A 20,257-nucleotide genomic window follows, 5' to 3' on the forward strand; every position below is an offset into this window, starting at 1 on the left:
CAAAAGATGACTGTGATTTCTTGTTTTGCAACAGCAAACGTAAGGACATGTGAAGCAGCTGAGAAATCAATATCTTTCTTCTGTAGGGAGAATCCATGTATAAAAATTATTTTGGTTTTGGTTTAGGCCAGAAATTTCAAGAGCGTATACATAGCAGATACATAGGCATCACTATAATTGTGCTGATTTCCATCTGGTAGAAACAAGGTCCATCAAATTTAATCCAATCACTTCAGTATCTTAGTCTCTGAGGCCAAAGTTCTTAATTGCTACAGACGAGCATGGTATAGAAAAAAGGAAGGAAAAAAGAGAACTTAAATCAAGAAAATAAGATCAGACTACATCATCTTGGGTTAATTTTTAAATGAGCAGTTGATTTGCATGTATGTATTCAACTTCCAGTGTGTGCACACATGGGGATCTGGTATTGGACTGTTTAGACAACAGCATTCTCTCTAGGAGATGTGGATTCAGGCACACCTGCCTTCTGTACATCTTCCAGCTTTGCCAGGACTTCAAGTGAATTAAAGGCTGAGATAATTGCAGACCTCCCTCTACTTCCAGAAATTCTCCCAAAGCTATAGGAAGGAAGAGTGGTAGTGTTTTTGACTGCATACACTTTGTAGTGATTTTTTTTTAGTTAGTTCTCAAGCCTTCAGAGTAGTTCTCTTACTATTTGCTCCGTTGACTATTTAAAGAAGTAGAAATTTGAGGAGGTTATCAAATCTGGGAGGTACCCTTGGCACCAATTCTGCTAGGAGATTCTACTCTTACATAGCAGTTATCCCTTTTGCTCATAAAGGGCCATTCCCCCCATGGCTTAGGGACATGATTGTCTCTTCTAATCCCATTCAGATTCAGGTAAAACCTCAAACTGGGACCTGAAAATACAGGCCTGAATTAGCGTGATGCAGCCTCCCAGAACTGCTGGCAATCTCAGGATTGATGGCAAGGAATGAAAACACATGGCATGAAAGTTCCTGGCACAAGATTGCTCTTCAAACCTTTCTGCACCAGTTCATTTCTGGCATTGTCCATCCTGTTTACAGTCCTTGAGAGACTTAATGCTCTCTAACCAGCCAGAGTGCCTGTGGCTGACCTTTGCCATGGAGTTGCTTGCTCTGACCTTGACTGGTGTTCTTGTACTCAGGTGAAAGCTATTGGGATCTTCACAGATTCCTCAAAGATCAGCTTCACAGATCTAAGAATCACCTTGTGCTCCTCATTGGCCTCAAACACATGCATAGACAAATCCTTTCCCAGTTCCACAGTCACGAAAGTTCCATTCATTCCTCTGTTGTCCAGAGTGAGAGCAGCTTGTCATGAGAGACAGCTGCAGTCATTATCCACCAACCTTGGGCACACATCCACTGGATCTGCATTATTCCCTGGGGTGCCTCAGGAGTAAAATATGTGGGGACAATTTATCTCTCTCTTTGTCTGTCTCTCAAGGAAGAGTGACCTGACCTCTCAGCAGCTGTGCTGCTTCGAGATGTGTCACCCAGAGAAATTCCACGAACCACCCATATTTCTCACTATTGGGAAGTTCATGTCACTCTGAAAGCTAATTCGATGAGCATTTAAGAACATTTGTGACTGCTTTCTTTCAGCTGCATGTCAGGCAGCCACAGCAGATACTACTGTTAAACAATTCCTGTATGAGCAGAGCTTGTCTCATCCAGAGGTGGAACATGTCGAAGAATGTCAGTTCTTGTAGGCAAATAATCTTTCTTTAGCTATGTTAATTGGGAGTCATATCAAAGAGCTGACAAAAGTACGGGAGGCAAATAGTCTCACTTCATAAGTGTTTCAAGTGTTTCTCAAGTATTTTTTAAGGTACAGTGTAAGTATAAAAATTAGTGTATTTCAATTTATTCCCAATGCTAAAAATCCTTCACAGAGCCCAAAACTGTGGGGTATTTACAGTTGAGAGAATAACACATTGCTGGGTCTTTTACTGGGATACTGTGTACTGATTTTGGTGCCAGAACTTTTTTAAAATATTGGATTATTAGAAACAGTTAGCAGAGAGCCACAGGAGTTATTTGAGAGCAAGAAAGAAATGCATTATTAAATAATAAACGTAAGTGTGCTCATTTTAGCTTATGCATAAGGTGCCTTCAATGGGAGAAATGACAAATTAAAAGGGCTTGTTGATTCCTACACCTTTCACCACTGTACTGATGTCTTAATTTGCCTGATGGTAGTCTCCAAATCAGAAAAAGGCATGTAGGGGTACAGAAAGGGGTGCATGTCCTGTGAAGGTGATCATACCCATTGGAACAAGCTGCCGAGGGGATTGGTGTGTCTCCCTCTCTTAACATCTTAAAATCAAGGCAGGACACTTTTATGAAAAATGAACTTCAGTAAAATAAAGTGATGAGGCTCACTGTGAAGGTAACTGGGAGATACTCTTTGTTACTGGGGCAGTAGATGCTAGACACAACAACAAATTTTTTGGATCTCTGACTCATTTCCCATGTGATACTGTAATATGAGGGTCATGTTGAAAATCATGCATCCACTTAACAGCAGGAAAAGGAGTGGTGAATGTAGTTTGTTTCTTCTTTAGTGTTTCATCATAGTCTTTATTTCCAAGTTTCTATTAGCTACAAGCAAAGACCAAGTGTTTCGCTGCAGTGATCAGATATTAAAAAATTCTTAGTGCTTCTTTGTACTCTCTTCCAGGCTGTGGGATATCGAGTGTGGGGCATGTTTACGAGTACTGGAAGGCCATGAAGAGTTGGTGAGATGCATACGCTTTGATAACAAGAGGATAGTCAGTGGGGCATATGATGGGTGAGGCTGTCAGTGCAGTTAATACTTTGCATCTTCCTGTCTCAGTATCTCACATCCCACTTCTCTATATCTTCCTTATAAATATTAGACTCCTTGTCTGTCATACCAAGAGGACCTTTTCATGACCAGTAAATGAGGACCATGCTACAAAGTATTCCTTTTTTTCTTCTTTTGAAATAAATCAGTGTGGTTTGATGTGTGTGGTCCAGTTGCTTGTAAGAGTATCTGACCAACTCAACCTGAAACCTATTCTAGCCGAACCACTAGTAAGAACAATCTTTCCCATCTGTGGTTATGTCTTCTGGACCATTTGCCATTACAGACTAGGTGTCTGCACTCCCACGTGTTTCTGTTAGTTATTACCACCTGCTTTTTATATGTTTTACTTTGTTGACAGCTTTTTTTTTTCCCTCCCATTAAGCTCTATAAGCTTTAAAAAGGGGAAATGCAAGAACGAGGTCTCAAGAGCAGAAGGATTGCAGTAATTTTCCTTGAAGTGGTGTATTAGCTAAGCTGTACTAACAGTTACTTTTTTTTTTTTCTGTTAGCACTTGCTCTTTCTCTTTAACAGAGCCATGGTGTTTGTCTATTTTTTCACTACTAGGAAAATTAAAGTATGGGATCTTGTGGCTGCTTTGGACCCTCGTGCTCCAGCAGGGACCCTCTGCTTGCGAACCCTTGTGGTAAGAGCTTTTGGGGGGGGGAGGGGGCAGAAAAGTGTGCTTGATCCAGGGCTATCTTGAGCTATGAAAACTCAAGTCAGCTTAGCCCCAGTCTGCAGGATCTAGAAATCATTTCTAGGGGTCTGGCTTTTTTGGGTGTCCAACTTTTTTCTTAATGTTGCAAGCTATGAAGCATTAAAAGTTAGAACCTGTGTAGTTTTCACTCACTTTTTAACAGTTTTGTTCTGTGATTTGAAGTTAATAACTAAATCCATTTTTGAGACTTGTCCTTGGAATCCATGTGCCAGTGGGTTTACTTTACCCTGTGCATGCCTCATGGTGTAGTAGTAAGGTGTCTAAACTGTTGTCATCAAATTTCTTAAAGAAAAGTGGTACATTCCAAATTTGAGGAACAAGAATAAAAACACCCTTGGGATTGCTTTTAACTGGGTTTTCGGTGTTTAAGGAAAAAGTAGGTAAGGACTGGAACACAGTGAAATTGCCTCATCCTTAAACAGCAACTACTACCTTCATGCTGTCCATTGGTATTTAGTGCGGGTCTGATGATGGTGTGGTTAAAATGTTATTGTGTGAGTGTTAACAACGTTCACAGTCATGCTTAACAGTGCCTCTGAGGAAGTTGTGATAAAAACGGCAGCGCAGCCAAGGCCATGGGATGGTTCCGGGAAACATTCCTCTGTCACATTCACCCCAAAAACCCTATTCTGTTGCTGCTCTGGCAGCACTTGCCATGGGGATAAAGGAAGATTTCAATCCAGTACCAAATTCTCATTGAAAGAGAAGTACTAAATTTATTTATTTATTAGATAAGAAATGTTTGGGCAGTGTTGGAGTTGGTATATGTTAGACCTTTCCCTGCTGTGGCATGTGATTGTAGTCTGTGCTCTAAACCAAGATCGTACCGAGGCTGTCCGATTCTCTAAAAGTGTGGTTACCTCTCTCCAGCTGAGCTGTGCTAGCTGACCTTCTGCACATTCACCACCTGAATTGCTACTGTTGCTGTAGATTTCGCTAAAGTATTTTACTTCACATTTGGAGCAGGCTGTGAGGGTTACTGTGACTCAGCTGACAGGCACTAGATCATTAAGCCATGCTAACTCTTTTCCAATCATGTATTTGGACCATAAGCTGCAGAGTAAGAGTCTGTGAGAGCCTTGGATGCCTGCAGGTACTATGTTGAAAAACCTTCTTGTTAGCCAAATAGAACTGCAAATAGTTTCATGGCTGAAATCCAGAAAAAACCTTTGTCATCAGCCACCCAGTTGCAAACTATGGAACAACTCTGTGCTCATGAGCATGTATCCTGAGAGTCTAAGACTTCAGCTTGGTATTAGCAGTGTTCCTGCTCCAACCTGAGACAAATGTGTGCCTAGTAACCTGTAGACTTAATTTAACTGGTGTGATTTCCTCTGCGTTTTCCAGCAGTGGACAGCCAAAGTGCCCCAGCTAATTATATTATAAATCAGAAGCGGTGGGATGGAAACACTGTAGGAATCTCAACACATGGATACTCATAAATCCCTGTTTGATAGCAATGGAGGGGGCCAGAAGAGGGGGAGCAGAGGAGGCTGTCGTGGTGCTTTTAGGACTTTTCATGTTTATGACAACAGGACGTCCTTATACCCACGTACCCGTGGTTTGGGGTTTTTTTCTCTTCCCTTGGCCTCCAAAATTAAACCTGGCTGCACAATGAACATCGTGAGTCTCCTGCTGCTCGTGTTCAATTTTCAAACAGTAGGAGGAAAGTGCACAGATAACAAATGCTCGCTGCATGCCAGGTCCCTTCCAGTTTTGTCTTCCGTTAGCTGCAACAGCGGCCACGTGAATTCGACAGACGCTTTCCAGGCATAGAATAAGCACACAGTTCAGCCTTCCTTACGAGGTTCAGGTCCTTGTGGCCTCAACTTAGGGTGTGCAGTCTGCTTATTGCCACTGTAACAGCAAAGGGCAAGTGCTGTGTGGAACTTCTAGGGCAACCTTACTTAGCCTACAGTGATTGGGAGACAATAGGGAGTTTTGGAAACAGGCTTTGGAAGTACCTCTCTTTCTGTTTTGGTGTCTCTGTGAGCAGTGCCTCAGTGAATCTGACTGCTGTAGTGATATTTTTTAGCAAGAACTTCACTTATTTCACTGCTACAATACACACTCTGGAAAAACATTTCTCTTTGGAATAGGTGGGAAGATAGAAACCCATAAAGTGTTTTTAAGACAAATCTGAGTTATGGTTAGAAGATCAGAAAGGTTCCAATTACTGGACCTTTTTAAAAATTTATCTTAAAAATAGAATCTGACTTGCGTGTGTATATTTTTGGTTAATTTTCATTAAAAAATGTGCAATTTCACTTTAAAGCAGCTGTTGTGCTCTGCAAACAGCTGTATTTTTGTAGTCCTGAGCCATAAGACACAGAGGCTTCCCATTTAGTAGCTAACAACTCTCTTTTCTCTAAATATTTGAGAAACCTGTATTTTCAGTACTAAAATATTTTAAAGCATGTTTTTTTCCTGTCCCTAGGCCCCTTACGACATGTGAGCACTAAAGAGAAATATGCATTAATAGACGAGATAATGCTCACTCTACGTACATGGGTTTTGTTCCCTTCTGACCGCGGAGGCCACTGCTCACTCTTGCAGCAGTGTAAGCACCACGAAAAAACAGGCAACCCAAAAGGGAAAGCTTAGTGGATTTGCTCTGTGATATCCACGATCTTGCCACTACTGCCTGTTAATTACAGTCTGAACTGTTGCCAAATCATCATGCCATTTCCACTCAGCCTCAGAGCAGAATGCAAACTGCCTATAAAGAATGCCCTTTCTAGTTCATATTTTTAGAACTGCTTAAGAGGAATTATTACTGTGTCACTGGACTTTACAACAGGCTCCTTAGTGTCCTCCAGTATTAAGCTCTTTCCACTTCAGCAGTGGCAATGGTGCCAAGTCTTGAATGCAAAGTTCTCATCTCTCCCCCATAACCTGCTGGATCTGGAAATGGTGTGATTTCGGGAAGGAGTTTCACCATGGAGCAAGAAAGACAGTGCTCCTGTCAGCCTTGGCAGACTGAATTGTGTGGTGGAGGGAGCTTGGTTTGTTCTGCGCAGTGCGTATCCGATATTGGGATTAAGAAGTAATGGGATAACTGTAACGTAAACTTCCTGTGAGCCAAGTACTCAGATATGGCAAACCCTTTTCACTGAAAGAGGGCTTAATTTATGCTATGTGATGGTGATGCACAGTGTGTCATGTGGGGTTTACTGAGACTGTAACACTAGAATCCAAGCCCAAGTTTGTCTTCCCCATTCCATCCCAGGTGCCAGCAAGTTTGTGAAGTAACATGCTGTGTCTCCCACTTGCATTTAGGAGCATTCTGGAAGAGTCTTTCGACTTCAGTTTGATGAGTTCCAGATCGTCAGCAGCTCACATGATGACACCATCCTCATCTGGGATTTTCTGAATGACCCAGCTGCCCAAGCAGAATCCACTCGTTCCCCATCCAGAACATACACCTACATCTCAAGATAAATAACACTACACTGTACCTCACACTCGCACAGGTAAAAAAAAAATTTAAAAAACTAGAAAGAGACTCAAAGGTGGCACTGGATGTAGTGTGAGCATGCTGCTTGAATAACTAGCTGGATCTATCAATATTTCTCATCTTGGTTGGACAGTAATTGCAGTGTCCTGTAAAAGGACAGGAATGATTTTGATACCTTAGAGTAGGGACTTTATTTTAGCATTTGTGGCGTGTGGTGCCTGTGAGTTGTCCTGAAGAACTCCTCCTCCTCTGTCCATCATCATCAATAATTAAATCAGCTATCACTGCTGTACAGAAGGAAGAGGGTTTCTGCAGAGTGAGTAGAGCAGCTGCTGCCTAACAAGGGGATGCAGATGGCCTGACCCTGGGCAGTTGTCACCAGGCGGGAGGGTTTTGCCAAGAAGCATCAGCTTTATTCCCTCCCTCTGAAGTAGTGACCATTCTTCTCACTCTGCAGCAAGCTGGTTCAAGAGAACAGTGTGGTTAGGGGAGGAGACACTGAGGCACAAGCCCAGGCAAATTAAATCGAGATGCATCAATGTGCAAAATCATTTACAGATAGAGCCTAGCCCTTGTTCTCTCTAGCACAGCACGGGTGTTAAATTGTTCATGTCAGAGCCTGGCTGGTTTGCTCATCACATTACCCTTTTGTCTTGGCCAACACAGTGTGGGGAAGACATAATGTTTCATATATTTGGATCAGTTGTAGAGTGGTTTTGATGTATATGAGTGGAGTGGGATAGCGTGGTTGCCCACTTTGGTGGGTACATGCACCATTACTGTTAGTAGCTTGAGAAAAATGGCAGAAGAGCTGACAGGCTTCTGCAGGGGGCTGTCCACAGTGACATTTTCCCATGAAAATGCTCCATTGTGGGGGACATCCTGTATCCTGTTTGATTGGTAAATATACAGTGATGCTCCAGAGCTGTTAGATCAGCCATCTTAATTTTCTCAAACACTCTGGTCAATCAGATGTTATTCTAAATCACTAAAAGGTTTAGTACGAATGGGGTTTGTTTGGTTTGTTCTCTTTTTTGTTCCCAGGACTCATTTAAGCTGCAGTATTTAAATTATCTGCCAATGCCAGGACAAAAGAACTATCCACGTAACCAATACTTGCTGAAGAGAGAGGCTCTCAGACTTGTTTCTGGAACAAAGTTGGCATGCGGTTGATCTCAGACAGGGTCTACTCAGCGCGGCTGACTGCTGAAGTGCTGCTATATCAGAAGATTACTTTTATCTTTCATGAACAGTTAACATTTTTAAACTTTCCCATCCCTTGCCTCCCTTCTCCCCCTCTTCCTGTTCACTCCTCTTCCCTTTACCCTGTTTGGTTCCCCTCCAAACCCAGTCACAGATGTCCTATGAATATATTTAAGATGTTGCCAGAATGTGTTGCTTTGCTGTTAAGCAGAAGACTTATAGCCACAGTGCACCCTGCTGAGAGAGTCACTTCAGGGTGGGTGGGAGGGTCAGTGGGAAGGAGGCTGCTAATCTCAGACTGAAATCAATATCCATCGCTAGGCCTTTGAAAAAGCATTCAGCTCTGAAGAGCAACAGAAACACTTACAACAGCCAGACCAGCCTGCCCTCCCACCCCGACTTCCCTGCGGCTTTTGGCTGTTTTGACTGCAGACCTATTTTTTGTGGAGAGAGGACCCTTGAAATTTGACTATTATGAGCCAAATCCATCTCTTTCCTCTCCTGCCTGCTCTGCTAACCCTTTGGAAGCTGGATGTGTATTGTAGTCTCCCTTAACATCTGCTCGGCTGGGGAACGCTAGTCAGTGAAAAGTTAAACTCTCTTCTGCCAAAGTTCCAAGCATGATGGACTGGGGCTGAGATCCCATCCACCCCCACCCTGGGTGAAACGTTGGCCCAGGGCAGTATTTCACTAGCAAAGGAATTGTCTGTACCATCTTCCTCCTGCTGTTCTCCCTCGAGACAGTGTGTTGCTGATGGCTTACGAATCATTCTGTAAATTGGAGGAAGTTTGAGGCTGGAGTGAGGAGGACAGCTGGCATTGCTCCTTTCTTTCCATTCCTCCTCCCCTCAGAGAGGCTGTAGCTGGGTGCTGGAAGAGGGAGTTGCTAAAATCCTTGTGGAGCTGTCAAGGTCGAGCCACCCTAGAGTGGAGACACTACACAAATGTCCTGGCCATGACAATAAGATTTTGCTCACATGAGCACCAATGGGGCACAGTCCCCTGGTGATGGCAGATGGGTAAAACGGGTATGGCCATGAGTACAGTTAGTACAGTTAGCAGTGGCTCCAGGTCAGTCCTGCAGCATTTCTGGGGCTGGCCTTGCTGGAAAGCTTTCGGAGGGAGAGCCTTTGATGCGCTTCTCTAACCTACGTGCATGCTGCATTGCGGTTTAGGGACACAGGCTGATTAGTCCCTTTGCTGATAGCTGGGCTGGATCTTTGCTTCCTAGCTGAGGCTTTTGCAAATTGCCATTGTTTAGAAGATAAAAATAGCCCTGAAGAGGAGTGACATGAGAAACAGTTCTGTATGTCTCTGAACTAGACAGAGAGGTCTGGGGGAAAACAGCATTTTTTACAGAGCTGGAATCGCAGCAAGCCTGCATTTGGATCAGGAAAGACTGTGTAAAGCGGTCCCTGGCCATTCCGAGTTTGGGCCCAGATCTTCCACTGTAGGTTTTGAATAACCCCCACTGCCTTAGTGGGGAGTTGCTCCAATCCCACAGTAGGAAATCAGGGCCCTTCGTCTCTGGGCTGGAGGGGTTTTAAACAGGCTTTGTTAAAACCCTCTAAACTTGGAACTTGGCAGATGGGAATTTTTTTTTAAGCTATTCTCATCAGCTTCACTTTGCTGGGGAAGCAGTTGCATTGTTTCTAATTGCTTGGGATGCGCTTTTTCCACCAATGAAATTTTGCAAGGAGCTGGGACAGGAGTCCCCAAAGAGCAGTCCAGAGGACTTAAATCATTTTGGTGACAGCTAAGACAGACAAGAAGGCGATGGAGTTATGGAGGAAGGGAAAGCTGGTGCTTGGGGAGTACCTAGTGCAGTTCCTGAAGCACGTGGGCAGCAATGTTGAGCACTCAGCTCCCTGTATTTTCAATAAGCCTAGAGACTACATCAGTTCTAAAGAGCGTCTCGGGGCGTGTGGTGACACTCCTGTTTTCTGTTTGAACTATTACTGTAAGAGTCAAACAGGTTAACAACTTGACTGTGTTCAGGTAACACTGGCAGTGTGACTTACCTCTGCAGAGTCATAAAAATTCTGAGTCACAATGGTAAGTTCACCCATGACTAATTTTGGCACTACTTTTAAGTCTAGGAAGGCTGTTTTGGATTTCAGGCAGCTCTACATATCAGGCATACTGCAGTCCCAAAGCCAAAGCGGCAAGGGAGCAGAGAGAATCGAAGTTTACATCCCAAACTTTGCTGAGTTGAAGTTCTGAGTCTTAATGTTATTTTAACACTGTTCCTCTAAGTTCAGGTATTACAAAGTCTGCAGCGTGGTTGCATATCAGCAGGTGTTTATATGACCTTGGCTGCAGATTTAATCGTTATTTTCCTCAGTTTGGTCATCCTCTGTCTTTTATATTTAGGTTATTTGTAGAAAACAATGATTTGTTACTCCAGCCTCTGAAGGCTGCAGAACTTCCTAATATTTTAATGGCATCTTTGTGGGCAATATCTGCAAGGATGCATTTTATTTTGCTAGTTGAGAGAATTTGGGAGAACGGGAAGACTGGCTGGCCAAACGTGGAGACACCACCATTGCAGATTATCCTTGGTTATCATAGCCCTGCTGCTCCATGCTGCTATTGTGTAACTTCTAAGCACTGTTGGGTCTTCAATTGGTACCATAGTTTGAACTCTGCTGTATAGAGCTGTTTAAGGTACAGTTAGTGAGCAACAGCTGAAATCCATTTTTGGCACATGGTAAGAATGGTGTCTTACCCTCAAGAAGGGACTGTGTCTGGGTACTTCATACAGAACCGCTGAAGGGTGAGGGTTCCTACCCCACTCCCCGAGTTGTACAAATTTTCTGATAGCTAAGAAGGAAACTGAAGTTAACTGATCTAACTTGAACTTGAAACTGCCACAGCCTGACATTTGGTAGTGTTTATTGTGCACCCAGGGAGGAGCCATCTGGTAAGTAGATCTTCCAATGTCAGAGGAAAGTGGCTTTTTCAAACTTCCCCCCCCTTAAGAATATGTGTGTGTGTGAGTGTGCAAGAGTGCATGAGTGCATGTGAGAGAGACGTTTCAGCATGAACTGGATGGATAATCCCTCAGCCAGGTTGGAGTAATTGCAGAGTCTATAATGAAAATAACTAGAACATGCCTGCTGAAAGGAGATTAAAAAGGGCTGGAAGTGTCTGTGGGCTTTAAGTGTTGCACATCGCTTTGAAATGAAATGAAATACCTCTGCTGCGTAGACATCGGCACTTCTCCCACAAGTAGGAAGCTCACGCTAGCCTTCCCCCTTGGACTATGGGATGGAAAGTACTGGAGGTGTGGGACATTCAGAGCAGGACAATCCATTATGGCCACACCATCTCCTGCTTGTGACTCCTTTGCAATAGGGCACAGTTTTGCTGCAAATATTTCTCATCCTCAGAGGAATACAGCTTGCTTTAAAATATGCAAATAGAAGCATGAAGAAATTTGCAGCAAGAAAACTTCTGCGGCTGTCTCCTCTGTAGCGGCTCTCTCTGCTCCCCGTTAATGTTCAGGGACAGACACGTCCACTGTTGCAATGGAAGGATTCAGGTGACAAGTTGAGAAGTCTATGGTAATCGGAAACATTGAAATGCTTTACACTTGTTTCTAAACTGAAAGCTGAGTTGGACCACCATGCTCCACCTACCTGCCACCTGCTCCTGCTCCAAAGGATCCTTTTTTCTTTCCTTAATTTTTTTTTGAACACTGAAAAAGCTGGAGAGTATCATGTGCATTTCTCCACTCCCAGGTATGTGTTTCCTGCCCCTGTCACATGTTCCTTTCTCAGTCTGAGCAGAACTGCAGGCTTGGTTCTGAGTTTTTTGGCATCCTGGCTCTGATGGGAAGCACATCTCCAGGTTGGGCTCTTTGCCTAACTTTGTTAGCTTCCTTTAGCACCATTTTAGATCTGCCTTTTGTGGCTAAATTAGCTTTGGAGGGAATACTTGTTTGATAAATCACAAATGCTAGCAGCTCTTCCTAGCTAGAGAAGTGGACATGAAGGAGCAGACAGCGTTCCTACTGCAGGCTTGCTCCTAATTATGGGAGGAAAAGGAGGAGACAACCCAAATGGTTGAAAGCTAGGAGGGGTGCAGGGATGGAGATGGATCTCTACAGAAGTGGGGACAATGCTGAAAATAGATCTCTTAGCTCGTGTAGTTTACTCAGAAGAATAGAGGGTTCCTATGAGAACGTCAAAAGTCATCAGGAGGTAATCAAGTAAGGCCTACAACTGTTGAACTTGACAGTTGATGCCACTTTTAGGTTGCGCTGGGGGCATGAGGAGAAAGGGATGGTCTAAACTACATTTGCCAAGAGAAGAATGAACTTTGCCAGGGTCTCCAAGTGGCATGCATGATGCATCTGACATGCTGAGCCTTGCCCTACTGTTGTTCCCCCCAAAGCAATAAGCAGCAGCTTCCCAGAAGGAGGGGGGAACAGCAAGTGACCCAGGTGTCCCCAAAAGAGGTCTCCATATGAAATCCCTCTGTTCTCCTGCCAGCAAATCTGTACCAGATTGATTGACATGAGGGGGCCACAGTCTTTCTGTCCCCACTTTTAATTCCGAGATTTACAGAAGCAGCAGGTCCCTTGGCTGCCTTCCTTCTCCACACCCCCAGCAGCAGGTTGAGAGGAACTGCTGCCTGCTGCGGCTGAGCGTTTGGCTTCCCCTCCTTTCCCCCCTCACCCCATTTTTTTTAAAATGAGGTGTAGCTAAACTACCAGCAAATTCCCAAAGTATCTCCCAGGCCTTGGCACACTGCCAGAATAGATCATCCTTTGGCTTGTCAGAAAATGCTTCCCGTGACTTTGTGCTTGTTCCCAAAGACTGCTGGGCTTTCCACATTTGTTGTCCAGTGGACATCCTATGGGAGTTGGCAACACTGGTTAATCCTTAGTGATGTTAAGTTGATATTCTCAAAATCAGAGGGATGCTGATGTACATGGATGCACAACAAGCCCTTTAGATATTGTAGCCAACTCCTAAATAGGTCCCTTTTTTTAATAGCCTGTCACCCTAAAGATATCCTGATTTCTGCTCAAGCAGGGGCCAAGCCCAGCTGTGGCCAGAAAATCGGCATGAAATATCAGTCTTCATCCCAGAGCAGCTCTGCTCCTGCCTGTATGATGAGTAACAATTTGTCGCCTTCGCAGGCAAAGTGTTTTAATCTGCTGGCACTCAAGCACTGGTTTATGTCTGAGCGAAGCTCCGTGTGCAGGAGGAAGGCAGGCCAGCCTGTCCCGGGCTGTTTGCGATGGCTTTTACAAGGAGCTAGCTGTGAAAATTTTTTTGGCAATTCAGTGTGAAAATCTGGAGCTGCTTTCGAGCATAAAACTTTGCTTTCGGCTACTTCGTCTTTATCATGTGAGGCCTTGCGGGGCTCAGCCTAGCCACAGTTTTAGCATGGCAAAAAAATTAATGTGGACCTCAGCAAAGTGTAACAGAACCCATTTCTCCCGGTCATTTTGCGTCCCTGCGTTTAGGAGAGCTGCATGCCTGCCAGGCCAGCCCGTGCTGCATCGCTCCTCCCCGCTCCGGCTGAGGGGGGTGTGGAGGTGGGAGAAGTGAGAAAGAACATGGTTTCTCCAGAGTTTTCTGTTTGTTACTCTGCTATATTTGTTATCTGGATTCTTAAGTAATGAGTGCTTTGAATTTTGTGATTATGTTACGGTGATGTGTAGTTGATGTACTAATGTTCACTTGAGCTAGGATCATGGTAACAGTGTGGTTTTGTTTGTTTTTTTTTTTTTTTAACTGTTCAGAAAATAACTTAAATACAAATACAAAGATTAAGCCGCGAATCTCTCCTGTTTTCCTTTTGGGGTGAAGGACAACTGTCAAAATATCGAGCCTGTGTCTTCCTCGGGGCACGTGTACGCGAGTCACACTTCTGCTACACGTGCACTGTACATGACATTTGCAGCATGAATGCCTGGAAGTGCTGCGGCCGTAAGGTGGACAGCTTTGCCCCGAGGTCTGGGTAGATGCAGCTTCGCAGGACACACAGCGGCTGCGGTAGCCAGTCCCAGCTCAGAGCTGCCGCTCATGGATGAATGCAGCATAAAAAACTGCTCTGGCAGGCGGAAGAAACACTTATTCCTAAAACCACAGTATACTTTTTAATTAACAAACTCTCCATTCATAGCTGATAGCCTCTGGCTGGGGCAAATGAGTCCGCCCCGTAAGCCAGGGAATGGATGCAACTGACACGGAAGAGCTGGAGCCATCCTGCCCATTAAAAAAGTCGGGGGGAGAAGCTATAAAGACTTTGTGTTTTTTCTGGGTACTGTTGCAAGATCCTGGTAGGAGAAGCACAAATTTGTTTTATAAGCTAATCAGAATCCTGCTGTTCAATAATGAGTGAGTAATTGACATATCGCAGCACTGCCACGCAGCTCCATGGCTGGGGATGCTGTCACGCTTACGGTTCGCCCGAATTTTAACGCAAGCACCCTTGCCCTCAGAATACCTTTCTCTTAAAAATGCTCCTCGGATAGCAGCCTTGGATCTTTCCGTTTTACTTAACAGCCCCTTTTAAAACAAAGGCCACCGCAGTTTTAAGATCCTGACTCCTGGGGTGGTCAGAAAACAAACAAACCCCGCGCTCCCGCCATCTCTCTCCCTGCTGGCTCCATTCTTGGGAGCCAGCGGGGGACTGGAGATTGCAAAGGCTCCTGCTTTTCTGAAGCGCTGGGAGCAGGATTCCCATCACTTCCAATCCCTGTCTCTCCTTGTGACAGCGTTCCCAGCAGTCGTGTGCTTTGTTTGGCAAGGCTTTGGGGTTTTTATGTAAGTATATATATATACTTTATATATATATAAATATATATATATATTTACACCGCTTTAACCTTTTCTGTTCCCTCCCTGCTCTTTCCTCCCATCAGCTAATAGATTTGGAAGAGGGATTGCAGTGACAGACTTCATCCATCGTTTTGGATCGGTCTGTAACACAGGATGCAGCTTGATTTAAACAACCAGTGACTGCCAGCACACACAAACGAGAGCTCTTACCTTTCGTACTCACAGTCCCAGGTCTCTCTGTGTAGCCAAACACCACACATACTACCCAGTCCTACGTGAAACAGGTTCTCCTTGTGGGTTATTTCTAGCCAGTCCTTAGCCAGTCCTCCCACTTCTCCTTGATGTTCCAGCAGGGCATGGGCTGGAAAACTCCCAGGAATTCTGCCATCACATCCAAAAACTCAAGTACTAAAGAGAGGCTCTGAGAAAGAAAAGCAATTTCAATTGTAAATTTCCACTGGAAAAGAATCAACACCAGACAGCTTATCTTAAATAGATTCAGTGGTTAATTACCCTTTCTGTTTAAAAATGTGTGCCTTATTTCCACTTCAAATGAAGGAGGAAAGTAATGTTTACCATAGCTTCAAATTAACAGCATTTGATCAACCTACAGCTTTAAAATGAAATCTTCTGTTGGGGCTTTTTTTTTTTTTTTTTTATATTGCATACACACTTTCAAGAGTGTAGTAAGCTCGGTTTTGGAAAGGGGAAGTTGGCCAGTTTACACCTGCTAGGCCAGAATTAATGTAATTCTTACAAAAAACTGTCGAGGGTGAATTCAGCAGTTGGGTGGTGCTGCGCCGGTTTGAGGAGGGTTAGGATGGCAAGCTCCCAGCAGAGGAGGCAGCGTGGCTGGGGAGACAAAAGCCCTGAGCAGACAGACATGCTCCAGTGCTGCCGTTGATTTCTGCTGGTGACCTGTCCCCTTGTCCTGGCAGCCGGTGGGGTACGGGCTGTGCCTGGCTCCGGCAGCGTCCTGGCCCTGTTTGTTCGAAGACCGTGTGTGGTGGAGCTCCCCCCGTGCAATGGCAGACCTGTCAGCGCCCAGGAGGGTGTGGAAACGATTCAACGTTTGGTGGGAATAAGGTGCCCTTCCTGGGCGTGAGAGCCTGATGCTCTGTCTGTCTAGCTCTGCCCGCAGAAGATTTCTCTCTTTCCACGTGCTCAAGTTGCTTCACTGCCAACGCGCACCCTGCCCAGGACGCTGTCCCAGGGCGCTGCTGGAGGAGAAGACTAGCAGAGGAAAATAAGATCTTGCTTCTGCCAGCTATTCCATGCAAATTTAATATATGTGGGAATCTGAGGTTTCAGCCCGTCCGTCCCCTTTGCTGGCTGATCCTTCCGTGGTGAGAACAGCTGAGGACATCTGATGGACAGGGACGTGATGCTGCTCTAGCAAGCTCCCAACGGTGCGTGTGTGTGAGTACCAGCCACTTTGCTCTGCCCTAACAGAGCTTGAACACACATTCATTGTATGCCCAAGGGATACTCTTTGTTTCTCACCAGTGTTATCTTCCCATCCTGAGCTTTGTCTCCCAAGTGCTTTGCTGACATGACCTGGCTGGTAGGAGCAGCTAGAAACCTCCAAACCAGCAGAGAGGTTGGTGAGCTATGGGGCTGATCTGCCGGGGACAATAGAAATTGGATAAGGGATATGACCAGGAAAGCCTGGGCACGAAGAGGCCCTACCTGTACAGGTAAGTAGCTTTCCCACAGCTGGGCAACGGGGTCAGATGGGCTTTCTAGTGCAACAAGGCAGAGACAGCAGCCTGAGCAGCGCTTTCATGAGGGACACTGCCAAGTTTCTTCTGGAGGCCACTGCAGTTTGCAGAAAACTCGAGCCCCTGGTTAACATCACGCAGCTGATGTGTCCAAAACTCCCTGTCCCGTGCCCAAAGCACCCTGGTGGCATTTACAAAGGCAGATCAACGAAGGCTTCTCCTCCGAGGGGGCAGCGAGACAGAGAGGCCGCCGGACCGTCTCCATTTCTGCCGTGTCAACTCCGAAAGGGCAGCACCGGCAAACTGCTCTGACCTTTCAGGCTGCTGCCATGTCTGCAAGCGGCTCTGCCTGCTGCGCCCGTGCGCCCGAGTTCCCTCTCCTCCGGCGCGGGGAAAGGGGTCGGTGGCTGCTGAGCAATGCATCTTTTCGCCTACGTTTATTTGAGCTGCTTATTGCTCCCTCGTGGACTTTGTTCCAGTTTGGACTAGATGGTGCTGGGCGAACACCAAGAGGCAGCACTGAAGACCACGACCTCTCCGAGGGATTTCCAGCTCATCTTGGAAAAGGGGATGGACTCTTCCGGTGTATCTTCCCCGCTGTTGCATTCCCTATAGTCCTGCAGAAATCCTCATACCCTTTTTTTGTGAGTGTTTTATGTCTTCGGTGTGGGGTCCTGCATGGCTGGCTCGTGCCTGGCCCTGGGGAGCTGGGCAGGGGGGTGGGAGGCACCGGGCGCTCGGCCATTGCAGCGGGGCTGGCTCTGTCCTTCCCCTACACACAAACCCCTCTGGGCGGGTTGGATCCTGCCTCTGCCCGCACTGGGGGCAGCTCGGCTCTGCTGGAACCCTGCACAGCTCCGCACCATCTGTCTTGGTTTAACCCCAGCCAGCAGGTAGGACCACGCAGCCGCTCGCTCATCTCCCCGGTTTGGGTGGGGGAGAGAATCAGAAGAGTAAAAGTGGGAAAAAAATTGTGGGTTGAGATAAAGTTTAGTAGGTAGAGCAAAGCCCGTGCACGCAAGCAAAGCAAAACGAGGAATGCATTCACCGCTTCCCATGGGCAGACAGGTGTTCAGCCACCTCCAGGAAAGAGGGGTTCCATCACGCGTAACGGTCACTTGGGAAGACAGACACCATAACTCCAAACACCTCCCTCTCCTTCTTCCCCCAGCTTCATATTCTGAGCATGACATCGTATGGTATGGGATATCCCCTTGGTCAGTTGGGATCAGCTGTCCCGGCTATGTCCCCTCCCAAGTCCTTGTGCCCTCCCAGCCTGCTCGCTGGCACAGCAGTGTAAGGAGCAGAAAAGGCCTTGATTGTTCAGCAACAACCAAAACCACCGGTGTGCTATCAACACCTTTTCTTATCCCAAATCCAAAACATAGCACTGTGCCAGCTGCTTCCAAGAAAACTCCATCCCAGCTGAAACCGTGACATCATAAGCTGTGGGGAAGCCCTCAGGAGAGTGCGGGGCTCCCAACAGCGTCTCTGTCCTCCTGGCCTTGGCAAACGTTATTGCTCTGCGCAGGATGCGTGCTGGAAACAGCTCTTCTTGCTGCTCCACCTCTCCAGCCCGCCTGGGTTTCTCTGCGAGCCCCAAGCACTGTGTGTGCGATGCCTTGAGGAGAAGAGGCGTGTGAGCATCCCACGATGTGGACCGCTGAGACTGGGACAGATCCAGTGCTGCATCTGGGGACTGGGACAGCAGCAAGGCAAGAGTGGGATGGGAGCTCCTGGGAGTGACAGTGGGAGGGGATAGCGGTGGTTTGTGGGCTCACAGCTGCTTTCCCAGCCAAGGGGGATGTTTTAGCCAGGGAGTCCCTGCACTGAGGCAGGGAAGTAACAAGGACAGCTGTAAATTGTGGAGACAAGTTCCCTCACAGCACGGAACAGTGGGTGTTTCTCGCCGGCACTCATCCCTGTCTTAGCATGTGCCACCGTCACCGGGTCAGGTCACAGGAGTGTCTCCAATTAACCCAGCTCCCTGGTGGCCCTTAATTGGCACCCCAGGCTTTCCTTCTCCTCCTTCCTCCCTTGGCACGTGTTTCTCACCTGTACATCTGCTGCTAAACCTCTGCTCCCAGCATCCGTCACTGCTGGGAACTGGTGGCAGTAACCCAGATTTACTCCCTAAATCAAGGCAGTGGCCACCCATTGGCTTGGACCACAGTCCTGAGGACATCCCGGCTCGGTCCCCAGCATCAGGCTGTGTGGTGGGAGGGGAGCCGCAGCTGCTGGGCCAAGCACTGGGCTTGGGGACCACTAAGGGCTTCAGCGTGGAGGGGCTGGGAAGCTCCAGGAGGATTTTTAGGTGAGTACTTGCTGGGATGAGCCATCCCAGCAAGGATGGGGGAGAGATGGCTACTGCTGTTTCTTCCTCTCCCTGTGACAAAGACCACTGGACCGGGCACATTTAACCCTCCAGTTGCTGGTCCCAGAGATGAGCTATATACCTGAATTACCAGAGTGGGACCATGACATGGGACACAGCATGGCCTGGATTACCGACCTGTCCCAGGTTTGCTGCTTTGCCTTGTCTTAGCACAGGGCTTGGGGTGAGTCCTGGGGGTTGCTGCAGGCATGGCTGGTACCTGCAGGTTGCATGTCCTCCTCCTGCCAGGTCATCTCACCCATGGGCATCGCTGATAAATGGATCTTCATTGTGCTGCTCTGGGAACAAAATAGGAACGTGCCCTGAAAGACTATGGCTCCCTTCAGGTCTTTCCCCACCATGGCCCCATCACTGAGGTCTCTGCAGCTGCCCAGCACACCTGCATAGAGGTAAAGGTGATGCCCCGATTGAGACATGGAGAAACTGAGTCTGAGCAAGACACGGGAGCTCTTGAGCAGGTGCCCGCCCTGGGAAAAGCTGGATGCTGGCAGGCTGGGAATGGCTCGTGGCTCAGGGAGAGGGCACAGAGCTTTTGGGGAGAGCTGGAGGCTCGTGGAGGGAGGAGATGGAAGGAAGCTGGAGCACCCTGTGTGGGAGGATGAGGCGCCCAGGCTCTCCCTCACCCGAGACAGCCCCGGCTGGGGCTGGGCACGGCAGGCCCAGAGGTGCCCGTGCCCGTGGGGCTCTCCCAGCCCTGTTCGCTGCTCCCAACCCCGTGGGACCCCTCCCGAGGTGGGGCCAGCCAGGGCCTGTCCCTTTTAAGTCCTTGGAGCTGTTGCCAGCCGTGGCTTAGTGGGGTCCCCATCCTTTCAACTGGCTGTTTGGCAAATTAAGAGCTTGCTATTAGGCTGCTAATTAAAGGCACTTCATTAGCAGCAGGGGAGGCAGCTCCTGGCCGCAGCAAAATTGGATTCCTCTGAGCTGCCGTGAGCGAGTCTCTCTACTCTGGAGCTGGGGGCTGTGCCCCTGTGTCCCTCCATGTCCCTCCATGTCCGGGGAAGGCAGCTGCCCTTAGCCATGGCCATGTGGGTACCAGCCCTCCTACCCGAGTGGCAGAGGGATGGGGCACATCTGTCCCACACGTCTGACAAGGTTGGAGAGGGGCCGGGGGGTGATGGGGGTGT

The 20,257-nt window shown here is 47.1% G+C and overlaps 1 protein-coding gene across 3 annotated transcripts in view; it reads left to right on the forward strand.

Annotated features, from left to right (window-relative positions):
- BTRC (beta-transducin repeat containing E3 ubiquitin protein ligase) overlaps positions 1-9,331 on the forward strand; it is a 118,796-nt gene extending 109,465 nt beyond the window's left edge. For all 3 annotated transcript variants that reach the window (XM_082486410.1, XM_082486408.1, XM_082486409.1), the window contains 4 exons: positions 2,689-2,799; positions 3,404-3,482; positions 6,837-7,030; positions 8,059-9,331. In XM_082486410.1, the coding sequence (XP_082342536.1) occupies positions 2,689-2,799; positions 3,404-3,482; positions 6,837-6,998 (352 nt within the window). In that variant the 3' untranslated portion in view covers positions 6,999-7,030; positions 8,059-9,331. The remainder of the gene's footprint in view (positions 1-2,688; positions 2,800-3,403; positions 3,483-6,836; positions 7,031-8,058) is intronic.
- The last annotated feature ends 10,926 nt before the right edge of the window (positions 9,332-20,257 follow it).

Source organism: Vanellus vanellus (genome assembly GCF_965231255.1).
Source record: "Vanellus vanellus genome assembly, chromosome: 7".
Classification (NCBI taxonomy): Eukaryota; Metazoa; Chordata; class Aves; order Charadriiformes; family Charadriidae; genus Vanellus; species Vanellus vanellus.